Below are 13,912 nucleotides of genomic sequence, written 5' to 3'. Positions count from 1 at the left end.
ATGTGAGCCAAAAGGAGGCAAAAATAAAAAGCTAGAATAGAATAGAAATAGCCTTTAATGTTCAGGTGCACCAACAGTGAAGTGACAGGCAATCAAAACATGTTGATTCACAAAAAGATAAAAATTAACAACATATTGCACAACAAGGACAAAATTATAAAAAAAAATACTCTGCTGTTAATGTAAATAGCATTCTGATAGGGATAGGTAGGATAATTTAAAAATGTACAAAGTCTGCATGTTTATCTGTGTATAAAAGCAAAAGACAATTTACAAGACGTGAAAATAATTGTCCAAACATCAAAGATGTGCTAATTTCAGTCTACAGTATTTTTAAGACTTGTGATTGTCAGTTGACAGCTGAAAAAACTGATTGAACTCAGAGGATTAAATATATTTTTTGTTTAGAAACAGAAACAATATTTTTAAATCATTTTAAATCCTCCTGCTTTCAGTTTTATAATTTAAAATATAGTTATTGTGGTTGTGATGAGATGCTTTGTTTTACTTAAATAGGTATGAATACTTTAGTTTAAACTGGGATGAAAAATGATGAGAATGCTCTGAAATGTTCAGAAAGCTCAGGGAAATATCAACAATGCATCTGACAGGGGAGGATTTCTGGGATAAATGTTGATTTGTGAAATTTGTTTTTATCTGGTAGATGTAATTAAACAACAGAGATTAATAATTATATCCAGAAAAATGTTCCTTAAGTGGAAATACATGAGAAGTTGCTGCTAAAAATAAATCAGGAAACTGATTGAATGAAAACTTACCTCACAGTGTTAAAAGATTTTTATAAGACATATGACAATAATTAAATATTTTAATGATAGGTGTTTAAATATTAAAGACATTGTACAAATACTCAAAATCAGTAAAAAGATACTTTAATAAAACAATAAAATCAGATGTAAAACTCAGACCCCATTGTTCTCATTGAAGAGTGTTTATTTGCTTCAAACAATCTTATCTTTTCAGGGGACTTTCAACCTTTTTCATTGAAATTTTTTAGAGTGACAACAGGAGTCAAGCTGTTTGACCTTTGACCGGCCAGAAGCTCGGCTCCTCAGCAGGAGAAACTCAATCAGAGAAAGGTTTTGCTGGAGAGCGTTCTGACGGCATGAGTGGAAAATCCTCTTCTGAGTTTAAGAGCAACTAGGAGAAACATGAACATCTTTTATCCGTTCGTTTGGATCCTGGACATTTTTCAATGGACTCCTTTCGATTCAAATCCAATTGATTGTTTTTTTAAAGGTGAGGCTGAAACGATTTCATTTCAACACTTTTTACTCTGATGTATTTTTCCTGTTTTTATTGTAGGTCTGGTAGGAGCCTGTGGAGTTTCAGTCCTCTATAATCTGATGAGAGTTTACAATTTCATTCAAGCATGCAGGTGAGTTTATTGTAGAAGCAAGGAAAACATTTAAAGTTTCATTTAGTTATTTTGAATTTCCTTTGCGCTCAGTGATCCTGACACTGAAGGTGGAGACAGACGGAGGTCGTCTTCCTCTAGAAATCCTCTGAGGAGGAAATGGAGAGCGGCGGTCCAGTTCTGGTTGCTGACCGGCGTCCTCTCTCTGGTGGGCCACAGGGTTTCCTCTCTCATCGTGCTGGAGTTTTCCCTCAGAGCCGTTTCTGCATTGGCCTCCGCCGGACAGGTGAGTTCACAAAATTCACCAAAAGCACAAACTAGAAAACTGTTCAGACATGGAGTGAGGAGGTAGGAGGGAAAATTACCCCTTAAAGTTGAATTAAACTTTCACCAAAGCTCAGACTCAACACAGTAGGTTAGTACAGTATGAATATACTATGAGAATACACATTATCCCTGTAAAACTGTAAATTTAATCCTAATTTTCTACATTTGTGTACAAAATGCATGAAGAAAAAAAGGAACATTACACTGATTATTGAAATGTAATAAAATAATGGCTTTTTGGGAGTAAATTAGAAAAATAACAGCAACAATTATTTCAAAAAGCATTTTAATGGATCCTGCTCTATTTATCTTGTGACTATATCCCTGTAGTCATAAATATAGACTGTATTTTGATAGATATGTTTCTCTGGCAGGCCAAAAATAAATCTATTGCACTGTTTTGGAAAAGAAGTGATTAGACATTTCCCCCTGGAAAGTTGGTAGCATAACAAACATACAGAGAAATTTGAGGAGGTTTGGATTTAATTTCATTTATTTATCAAAGAGGCTAATCTTGTAGGTGAGGAAAATTAAATACAAGACTTGTGTGACCCTGATAAATAAGATTAAATAAAATAGTTGCTTAGAGAGAGAAAGAGAGACACAGAGACAGATAACAAAGAATAACTAGACAAGAAATGAATATAATAAACTATAATCAGTAGAAAAACCAAAAAAAAGCAGAAACATGTCTGATCTAATCAGAGGAAAGGAATAAAGGAACACAGAAGTGAACAAAACCCAAAACCAACTCAAACAATCCCAGATTATAACAGAACCTACAAAACAACAACATTTACATTTAATCAGAAAAGTTTTTAAAGCACCAAAAATAACAAATGTATGAATGGCTCCTATTAAAAATTCAAATAAAATGATGTTTTTAAAAAGTAAAAACATTTCCCATGCTGTTTCTGGTTGCCTCACATTTGGACTCGTTTCCGGTCATGTTTCTGTCTGAGTCCAGGACGACGGGTCCAGAGGTCTGGAGCTGCTCCTGGTCCAGAGCCAGTTCTCTCTGGGCTGCAGCCTCACCTGCACTCTGGCCTTCATCCATCAGGGGGCGCTACACAGCTCCTTCGGCTTGCTCCTGGCCGCTGCGCTCAGCTGGGCATTTGCGAGCTACAGCAGCGGTCTGTGGCGCCATGTGGCCAGGCTGTTCCCGCTGCACAGGACCGATGGTTACTGTGGGAAGTGCATCAATCTCCTAACCTCTGGACACACCATGCTGGCCTCGCTGCAAAGAGTGGTTATCTTGGCCTTTGGCACAGCAGCTGTGGCTTCCACCACCACGGTTTACGAGCACTTCTTATCCCAGAAGGACGCGATGAAGTTCTGGACTCCACTCACTCTCTGCTACACCATGTTGGTGGCCTACAACCAAGGTGAAGCTGCTCAGAGCAGCTGATTAAAGCCATGATTTTCTAATCGTTGTCTGCGATCTGCAGCCACACGTGGCTCCTCACATTGTCTCTCAATAACTTTAGCCAAAATAGTGTAGAACTGAGTAGTGTTTTTAAATATAAAGATAACTAAAAAGGGTATATATATTTTTTGCCATTATTTAAAGTGTTTTCATCCAAAATCTGCATAAAATTTCCGCAGCAGAAAAATAGAAATTTTTCAGTCAAGGAAATGAATATATTCTCATGTTTTCTTCCTTCTAAACGTTCATATTTGGAATAAAATTTAGGTTAAATACAAAATAAACATTTAGTCAATTTTGATAAGTATTTTTTAAACGTTCTTGTAGACAAAATTACAAAGTCCTGAAGAAAACACAATGCAATCAGCAGCTGAACAAACATTACACTTTGATTTAAAAAGTCATATACATCAAAGATGTAGGTCAGTTTTTTAATTCATTATGTTTCAAAAGCAACTCTAAAAATCAGTTTTTAGTCTTGGTTTAAAGGAAATCAGTGTTTTGGCTGTTTTGCAGTTTTCTGGACGTTTGCTCCAGATTTGTGGTGCACAGAAGCTGCATGAATTTTTTTTTTAATTTACAGAGGAGCAACATCGGCTGAGCATCACAGAGACCCTGCTGCGGACCGTGGTGCTGCGACTGGGAGGCCTGCTGGTTCTCATGCTGGCAGTGGGAAACTGGACAGACGTTCTCCACATCCTCGTCGCTTTTCTGGGAGAAGGAGTCTGTCTGCTGCCTTCTGAGGATCTGCTGCAGGCTGCGTTAAAGGTCCTTCCTGTCTTGGATTGTTAAACAGCTCCATTATGAGGAACCTAAAAATGACAGCTCAAACTCGTCTTGTTTGTTTTTTTAGGAAGAACGAGAACGCTGCCAGGACAAACAGAGGACCTGCCACAGATCAAGGATGAGAATACAGTAGAAGATGGTTAGCAAACACACCATCGTGAGTCAGAGGAACGGGCTGAATGTTTCTAGAAAGGCTCTGAATTTAGTTTTGAATTGGTGAGTGGTATTTGAAATGCAGTTTGGACAAGAAGGAGAAGGGGATGGTTGGTAGCCAAAAGGAAAACATTTCTGTTTTATTTCAAGCTGAAAGAAAGATTGAAAATCTCTTATTTCTTATATCTTAGTCAAACTTCTTATGGAGATGCAAAAACTTATAAAATACTAAAAACGTTCTGAATGCATGAACCATTGGCTCGTGAAGCTCAACCTGTAATAATACCTTACAGAAAAATGTCAATGATGCCCAGATTTATTTTAGTAGAAGTCGTGACTTTTTTACACAATTCACCTTTGAATATTTCTGCAGAAAAAGAACATTTTTAAGCATACATTCAGTGAAGTCTCGCTCTACCTCCATGGTTCCCTGATTGCTCCCACATGTTATCAACCTTTTCTCTACTACATGAGCTCACAGGAAAACCTTTTAATCTTATTTCTTGCCCAGCATCTTGCAGGTCCAGAAGCTTTCATGAGAAACTTTCTCATAAAATAACAATTTCCAAGTTTTTTAGCAATAAAATAACATGGGACAAAGGACTGTTCTGTCTTTCCAGGAGTAGCGGATATTACCGCAGCTCTGAATTATGCTACTGTACATTCAGTCGGTCAATTAATCTGTCATCATCGATCTGAGGCAAATTCTTCACCTTCCCAGGGAACAATCATTATCATACGTACAAACAGATGTGGGGCTCCTTTTATAATTTATTTTCACTCAGAGATGAGAATCATTAAGAAACTAATGCAATCTAAGGCTGCAAGTCATGATTATTGTAGCAATCAATTAATCAGGTTTAAAATAACTTCACATTCTGCAGATATTTCATTAAAGCCTTTTTTGTATAAAACTATAAGTACAACAAGAGAACCAGGTGAAGTTAAAGCTATGCCACTTTGGGTAGAAAATAATTACAGACAGGTATATTTTTTACTTAAATGCAACATGTATATAATTTTTGTACCTTTTTTGGTTTAATTACTGCTCTGAGAATGTCGCTCTTTCAGAAATTGTTTTTTTAAAAGTCTGTATCCTCCAGTTGATGATTAATCAATGACTAAATTAGTTAATTATTTCAATAATCAATTCATCGCATTTCAGCAAAGTGTAAATCTGTTTCTGATTAAACAACTGTATGTTCCTATTTAAAAGAAATATGTGTAAGTAGCAATGAAGAGAAAATGTAAAGACTGATATAAAAATATAAATATAAATAAAAATAATAATAAAGTACGGCACCATTTTCATTGGGTAGTGGCAGCTTCATGCTGCGTGGATCCTTTACTTCAGCAAGAACAGGCTGCAAAAGACTGGAGACTGGAACAGAGGTTCACCTTTTATCAGGTCACTGACCCTAACCACGTATCCATAGCTACAACAGAATAAAAAAAACATGGCCTAGTCAAAGTCCACACCAAAATCCAACTGAGAATTTAGGGGCACAACTTTAAAATTGATGCTCTCCATCAACCAGTCTGAAATTTAAGTTTCATTTCTGTTTGCTACGTTTTGTACCGATCACATTTGTTTTAAATAAATAAACTGAACGGACTTTAGAGAAAATGTTCGTTTAAGAAAAGAAACTGTATAAAGGATAGTAGACGAGCAACAGATTTGTTTAGAAGGAAATGTTTCCCCTATACCAGAAGATTTGCTCCACAAATCCTTTGTAATTTTTTAGGATTTTAGAAATAGAAATATCCTTTATTTCGGCGCAACACAGCAAAGTGATAGAAAATCACAAAAAGACAGAATATAAAATATAGAATAAAAACAGAATAAAGGGCAAAATTGTAACATAAATACTGTGTAGTTATGAAAAAACAGTGTGCAATGGAGTTAGTTGATTAAAAAATGTGCATGTCACTGTCAGACCATTTACAATTAGTGAGAATAATTTCATAATCATACACTTTTGCTTCCAACAAATAAAGTCCTAAATCCTCTTTTACTGTTTCCTGTGAATCTTGTTTGTTTTTCTCCCTTTTGTTCATTTTAGTCTTTCCTGCGAGGTGAGGGAACAAAAAGCGGTGAAAAGCTACTCTGCTCTGACGGCAGGTCAGAAATGAAAAGTCAGGGTGCAGAAGGAGGTTCACAGGGTTTAATGAGGATTTGGGCTGGAAGGGGGCGGAGCCTGCGGGTCCCGGGATTGTATCATCCGTGGGCATGCTCCCTCCTGCAGCCGTGACATCACCGCAGCATTCCTTTCCACAGAGCTGGAACAACAGAGACCCCCATCACTCTCCTCATCGCCATCTCCTGTTAACCCTCTCTGCACGCCCCCAGATCTGCTCGGCTTCCAACATCCCTTTTTTAGCTTTGAGGAGCGTAGTGGACGTCACAGACTTCTGAAAGTAGCCATAATATTTGCTGATCAGAAGCCCTGATATGACGGATTCAGTCCGGCGTTTTGATTGCTCCCCACATCATTGCCTCTACTAACATGCCACAAAGCGCCGAGATGCTGACAACCAGGAAAAGTTTAAGTGTGTCAAATGGTGTGTCCCAAATTGGAGCTCTGCAGGGGCCAAAGGCTGCTAATGCCACAAGATACTGATAGTGAGTCGAGACCAAAAGTGATATAATGTGGGGGAAGGGAAGAAGGAAAGAGGGGGAAGAAGAAAAAAAGGAGGCAGACCCAATGAGGGAGGTAGTGAAAATAAGGTTAAGAGGACAATAAGGCAGAGCTGTACAGGAGAGACGAAACAGAGGACAGTCAGAGGTGCAAAGCTGCTCTGAACGCCAGGTACGGTCCAATCCGGATAGATAACAAAATGGGAGTTGGCTGTGTGTGTCTGCTCGTCCACGTCAGGGTGAAAAACCCTTTATGACACTGTAAAAACAGTGCTGTTGGTACAACTGCACGTTGCACAACTCTGTGGGGGTGTACATGCATCTGAGTGAGTGTATGACTGTTCCAGTGTTTGCCAAGTTTTCATAGTGGATGAATGTGTCATGTTTTTTTTTTCTTCTCTCTCTCCTTTTTTACTGCACTTTGCCAGAGATTAGCTGTTCACTTTTTATGGTCAGAAGGGAGGCTGGATTGTCATTCAGCCAGAGAAAGGAGGAGGGGTCGGCAGACGGCAGAGCTGGGGAGGGGAGGGAGATAGAGGAGGAAAAAGGAGTGGCTTTCTACAGATAGGCGCCCCTCTCCACCGGAGTAAAGTCTTCTCTCACAGGCAGCTCATGGGAGTGGAAATAAAACAGAAACTCTGATATCCAAACCAAAGAAGAAGATAAAGACTTGACTTCACGCCTCCTTTTGTACCAGGTAAGTTGGAGCCAGATGATTGAGATTCCTTCCTCTGAACCATTCATTGTGTCTGATAAAAGCTGAAGGTGTGTGATTATTCCTCTCAGGAGGAAAGTGAACAGCCTCTTAATGCTGACTGAGGGCGTTAACGTGTCTCTCTCTCTGGGTAATGACCTCTGCTCTGTGCTGCAGTCTGGCTGTATGAGGGTTTCACTCAACCATGGCATCAGCAGCTCCCCAGAAAAGGATGGTCTCGTCCGTCTTCATCACGCTGTCGTCCCCTCACCGAGCCACCGTGACACAGCAGCAGCAGCCGGCCCTCCGCAGCCACAGCGGCCCAGACAGGCAGCACAGCGCTGCAGGTGATGACCTCTCCTCCCTCAGGCAGAGAGCAGCGGAGACGTCACCCACTAGCACTGACAGAAACTGGACCGGTGTGGGGCCCCGGGCCAAAGCGTCCGGCCCTCAGAGTCAACCCCAGCCTGCCTCAACAGGACCCACCAAAGCCGAGGTGCAGGAGAAAAACAGGAACTCTTCAGGTATTCATGACCGAGCTTGTTTTAAAGTGTTTGTTCCTCGTTTTCGGCCTTTATTGGATCCCGTGGTTTCACTCAGAAAGCTGCTTTGTAATTGCAGAGATTTCTAATCCAAACCTCCTCTGGTGTTCTACACAGAAAAGAGTCAATGGTGGAAAACATTTCAGACATTAATCAGAGCAGGGCTGTCCAAGCTTTCAGCCAAAATCTTCAAAAGTACAAGAAAAACAACAAAACTGTAATCTGCATTACAAAAACACAAATATTACCAAATATTTTTGGTCTAGTTTCAATTGCAAATATTTTTGTACACTTGAAAAAAGACAAAACTAACTTACTGGTAACTTTTCTGCAAGATGTAGCAGCTTGTTTTAAGTATATTATTCTTAAATATTGATGACTTATAGCAAGACATTTTTCCTATGTCTTTAATTAAGTAGTCAGCCAGTGAAATTGGTACAGTTTTATCAAAATTAAGCAATTATTCACTTAAAACAAACTGAAACGTTACTTTTAAGTTAGGTTTGTCTTATTTCAAGCGAACTAAGATATTTGCAAATAAACTCACCCAAAAATATTTGGTAAGATTTTGTGTTTTGCAGTGAAGCAAATAATGTAGACTTATTTATTTTTCTTTTTTTGTAGAAAAGGGATGTTATTTATCATAGATCCAACACTTTATTTGACTTTTGCTTTTCAAATTCTTTTCATCTCTGTTGAATAAATTTATTCTGTTATGAAACAAAATTTAGCCGAGGTTATGTAATTCTGAGTTTCAGGAAGTCTCAATGCTCTCTAATCTTAAATAACTGTAAAGTTCAAAAATCAAACTTCAAAATTTAAGACTTAAATTGTCTTAAATTTTAAATACTAAAATTGTATTAGTATTATTTTGTTTCCACATAAAATAAATAAAAAGAATTGTGCTCTAAAGGCAGAGACATAAATAAAACAACAGCATCAATAAAAATATGATGAATATTTAAAATTTACAAATGTTAAAAAAAAACAAAACAAATAGTTAAAGAAATATTTTTGGGTGGTTTTTTATCTGTAACACTTTATTTGAAGTGTCATGTTTATAACAACGTGTCATAAACAAGAAGGATTCTTCATTAATGTTTATGAATGTTGTCATGAAGTGTCATTCAGTAAATAATTACATTTTTAATACAAAATTTCATTAAAAGTCCATTATAAGCATCAACTTTCCATCAAAAGTGTTATTATTTATCGAGTGACTTTTCATGACGACATTCATAAACGTTCATAAAGACTCACTGACATGTTCATGACAGTGTCATGTCAAATAAAACCATTTCTCCCATAAAGTAAATCTGAATATGTTGATTTCTCTCCCAAACAGAGCTTTTCCCTCCTCCTCCTCCTGACGTTCTACCTTCATCGTTCTCTAAAGATGCAGCTCTTCCTCCTCCTCCTCCTCCTCCTCCGTCCCTGATCTCTCCCCTCCGTCCACAGAGTCCCGACCAGCTCCCAGTTTCCAACAAAGAGGTATCGCATCCCATTAAAACCTTGATTTTCACGTCATAATTTACCATTCTGACACTGGTGGAGTTTTTTTTTAAAAAGAATACATTAAACAACTTGCAAAGTCTAAGAAACTCATGTCTTGTAGAAACAGCAAACTGAGAAGAAAGTAAAAAGTGAATTAAATTCCTCACAATAGCGTACTTCAAAACATTTTGTTCTATTATTGTCTGGACTAAATAAAATGTAACAAAAGATAAGGAAAAGGGAAGGGATCGCAACAGAAGATCCATTGTTTTACTGGTCAGTGTGTTTTTCTTTGAAAGTCTTCCTGCAATTTTCTTCATTGTCCAGATTTTTCCTGCGCGATTTCAGATGCACGAGATTTACAGTTACCTCGTCTACAGCTGCGGAGAATTTTACACATTTTACAGATTTAGAACAACGGAAGAGTTTACAGTTTGTTGACATTTTTATGTTGTCACCTTCCTAAAATAATGGCTTACGTAATTTTTTTTTATTTTGCCAGAAGTGATAAAAAAAATAAAATAAAATAAAATAAATAAATAAATAATAATCAAAAAAATGTATGATAAATAAATAAATAAATTCACCACTCTTTCTTTCCAAAAGATATTTCAGGCCCAAAAAAAAAAAAAATCACTTTTGGCAAAAAAAAAATGACGTAGGACATAATTTGACAATTTGGAGAGTCTTAAGAGGAAAATAAAAAAAAACTGGACCAGGACAGATATTTGAGTTTCTATGTTGTTAATAAATTGTGTTTTTCAACTGTTGTTTTCAGTCTTAGTTTCCTTTTGCGTTAATTATTTATCACATTTTCAGGTGAAAGCATTTTCACCAACCAGAGGCTCAAAACATAATGAAGAAACTAACGGGATTCACAGAAACAGCCACGACGCGACCACAGAGAGCAAAGGTAGCAAGATTTCTATTTACACCTTCAGTTTAACATGAACCATCGTCTGATCTTAACTTTTAATATTTGCAACTGTGCAGATTTGTGTGGCTTCTGTCGGAAACCCATGACCCTTTCTGAACCTGCGATAGAAGCCCTGAACAGGATTTACCACGAGGGCTGCTTCCAGTGCAGATCCTGCCACGTTCCCCTGGCTGGGAAGCAGTACTACAACAAGGCAGGAATCCCTCTGTGTGAAGGCTGCTATCAGGTGGGTCAGCGCTCATTTACCTCCAAGAAAATAGATCAAGGTTAATTAGGGATGAGGATGAAGGAATCCATTTCTACTCTGCAAAAACACAAGATCACACCAAGAATTTGGTCTAGTTTCTGGGCAAATATCTAGCTTACAAGTAACTTTTCAGAGAGATTTTTGAGCCTGGTTTAAGTCAATACTGTCTTATTTTAACGTGGAAAAAATGTCTTATTAGTGAGATAATCTCCCGGCGGCAGTAGTAAATATTTTTCATCAATATTAAAAAGTCACAACAGCAAGAACAGGAGTCGATCGTGTTTCAATTCCAACACTTTTTCAAGCAGACGTTGTATCAAACACTGCTGGTCAGAGACAAGGAGTTAAATTTTTATTTCTGAAAAAGCCGTCGAGGTCTAAAAAAAACTTTGAAAGACATTTATTACATTTTGGAGAACTATTGATCCAGATTTTAAAAATTCAAAAGAAAATGTCTTCCCCTAAAAAGAAAGTATGAGGTTAATAAGCTAATAAAACCTTTGTACGTTACTATACAATTAGGATAGAGAGTCATACTTTTCTGTTTAAAAACTTTACCTTGTATTCTCCATCTTTGCTATTTGCTTTACCAGTCCTTTATAGTAAAAGTAATAAACAAGCAAATAAATGCAAGTTATGGTTAACTTGCATTTAATTACAACTTATTAGGTGATTAATAGACCTAATAAGTTATAAAGACTTATTAGGTCTTGATGATTAGTCAGTGCTGCATCTTTTTCTGTGTTTTAGGCCAGTTTGGAGCTGTGCTGGACGTGCGGGGAGATTATCACCGACCAGATAATCCGTGCAATAGAGCGAACGTACCATCCCTCCTGTTTCACCTGCACAACATGCAACCAGCAAATTGGAGCGCAAGCTTTTGCTCAGGGGGACGTTGGTGAAGTTTACTGTCTGCAGGACTACTACAGGTAAAAAAAAAACCCAATTACGTCAAGTGCTATTAGCAACAAGAATGTGTTGCAGGCCCTGCGGCCTTTTGTTTAAAATCCTTGTACCTTGTAAAAGCATTTTAAAGGTAGTGAAACGTTTCAGTCTTTGAATGTTAAAAGCTGGAAGAGACAAACCCAAACGTCTGCCAAGGTGTTTACATAATGTATTGAATCAGGAGTGAAGACTTGAAAAAATGTCGTTCAAAAACTTTTTACCTTCAATCTGACTGACCTTCAGTTTAATTATCATGAGGGAGAAAATCGAGGTTTTATTTTTCGTTTCCAGCTCAGGAGGTCTGAAAAGAAACGTATGCGAGTTCTGAAAAAGGATCACAATTACACATTACTTTGTGATGGATGTTTTAACTTACTACCATTTAATTATTTCAGTGTATAAAATATGATGTTTTCTCTCATTTACGCCACTTTTATGTTCTAATTTAAAACTATTTGTATACAGGAAATATGCTCCGATGTGTAGTGCCTGTGACCAGCTCATCATTCCTAAAGAAGATGGTACTGATAGCTACACTGTTGAGTGTCTGGGGCGCTCCTACCATGAGAACTGCTACAGATGTGAGGTACGTATTTACTCTGCAGACAGTCTCCTGAACGGACTTACTGACAAACATGTAAATAAGGCAGATGCACGTTATTCTGCAGCCGGCATGTCTTTCTTCTTCTCTGCAGGACTGTGGCATCCAGCTCTCCCCTGAACCAAACGAGCGCGGCTGCTATCCTTTGGAAGGGAAAATGTTGTGCAAAGCCTGCCATGTCAGCCTGGTTTCTGGGCAGCAGTAACATCACCTGTGCTCGCTGCAAGCAAGAGAAGACTGAGTGTTCAGCCCAACGATTCACATGTGCCTTCACAGGAAAGCATGCGTCACAATGCTTTCTTTGATATCGCATTTAATTACTTTCCAATATGTCAGGCTTTCAGAGAAATACAAATCAACTTTTCTTTAATACTTGATCATTTTGCACTCGAGATAAAAATGCGTTGAACATATTTATGCAACTGGCTTTGCAAAAACTATTTGTAACAAATTAGTAGAATCTGGAATTTTTAGCTTCGTACAACAAAAAAATATATATTTTAAGCATTTATAGAAAATCTAAAGTAACATAATATATAGCCTGTTAAATTAGGTTCTAAGATACATGCATGAATTGGAAATGTTGCACACTCAGTATATAAATGTATTTAGTTCATAATCATATAACAGGTTAAGACAAATCACAGATCAAAACAGCAGATAAAGAGAAAGAAAGATTCCTAAGTAAACAGGTCAGAGCCTGCATTATTCATCCTGATTTGTCAAATCTATTTCAGCTTTTTCAATAAATTGATTTTATTTTTACAGTCTATATCTCAAAATGGCTTCTGGAATTACAGATCTTTTGAAATATGTCACAAAAAAATTAAAAAAAATCTTTTTCTAAGAAAAACGGTTTTGCTGTTTTGATTTAAAAAACAACAACAAACTATGACCAGTTGTAGACAAAACTTTTCCATTATGGTATTTTCATAAATGCATGATTTTTGTTAGGTTTTATTTAAGCTTTCAAATATGGATAGACTGGCCAGCTTCAATAGCTGATATTTATATTGCTGTTCTGGCCGATAGTCAGTTTTTAAAGATGTTACATGTATATTTTCTTCATCTTTAGAGTATTTATTGAGAAAGACAGACTTACAGGCACTGAAGGAGACAGGAAAGGGAAGTGGAGAATACTGGCAATGAACACAGGAGGAAGCAACGAGGGACAGGCAGAGAACAGAAAGGCTTTGACAAGGAATGACGGAAAACAGGAGGATTAATTGTTAGGAAGTGATTAGTGGCATGGAAATAAGGTGAGTCCAAAATCTGAATGTACAGCTGTGTTGGTAATGTGACAATGAATACTTAAAATTATAGAAAAACTGACAAAGCAAAGCAAACAAACCCAAAACGGAGCACAACCCAGCATGAGAATCACTCAAAGTACCAAGCCAAAATTTGACAAGAAAGAGTGTTAACAGGAAAACAGGAAGTAAAGGGAACACAGCCTACCAAAATAAAACAGGAACTGAGATTCACAAAGACAGGCAGGGGAAGCCAGATTAGCTAAGATTATAAGAGCAAACAATAACTAAGATTTATAAATAGAAACCAGGATCTTACTGAGATTTTAATACGACTTAAAGCAATTACAAAAACACTCCAGGACGCAAGAGGAACATTTTTTTGGGGAAAAGTGGTTCTTCTGCTTCAAATTTTATAATTATGTTTTTTTTTATTATTATTATTTTAATCTTTAATATACCATAATTTGCACATAGCTTTATAGTTGTTGTTT

At 37.3% G+C, this 13,912-nt stretch overlaps 2 protein-coding genes across 2 annotated transcripts; both read left to right on the top strand.

Annotated features, from left to right (window-relative positions):
* Positions 1-1,071: 1,071 nt before the first annotated feature.
* LOC102231609 (transmembrane protein 82-like) lies at positions 1,072-5,117 on the top strand. The gene is made up of 6 exons (XM_023325389.1): positions 1,072-1,260; positions 1,327-1,399; positions 1,472-1,664; positions 2,673-3,090; positions 3,715-3,899; positions 3,985-5,117. Exons 1-6 carry the CDS (start codon positions 1,173-1,175, stop codon positions 4,048-4,050), a joined length of 1,023 nt encoding a protein of 340 aa, XP_023181157.1. The 5' UTR covers positions 1,072-1,172; the 3' UTR covers positions 4,051-5,117.
* Positions 5,118-6,790: 1,673 nt separating this feature from the next.
* On the top strand, positions 6,791-13,021 carry LOC102231870 (filamin-binding LIM protein 1-like). The gene is made up of 9 exons (XM_023353487.1): positions 6,791-6,880; positions 7,137-7,405; positions 7,580-7,926; positions 9,290-9,435; positions 10,258-10,351; positions 10,432-10,601; positions 11,373-11,551; positions 12,033-12,153; positions 12,263-13,021. Exons 3-9 carry the CDS (start codon positions 7,608-7,610, stop codon positions 12,371-12,373), a joined length of 1,140 nt encoding a protein of 379 aa, XP_023209255.1. The 5' UTR covers positions 6,791-6,880; positions 7,137-7,405; positions 7,580-7,607; the 3' UTR covers positions 12,374-13,021.
* The last annotated feature ends 891 nt before the right edge of the window (positions 13,022-13,912 follow it).

This window comes from Xiphophorus maculatus, chromosome 20 (genome assembly GCF_002775205.1).
Source record: "Xiphophorus maculatus strain JP 163 A chromosome 20, X_maculatus-5.0-male, whole genome shotgun sequence".
Lineage (NCBI taxonomy): Eukaryota > Metazoa > Chordata > Actinopteri > Cyprinodontiformes > Poeciliidae > Xiphophorus > Xiphophorus maculatus.
The sequence above is the reverse complement of the archived record's forward strand: the minus strand, read 5'-3'. Positions and strand labels throughout refer to the sequence as shown.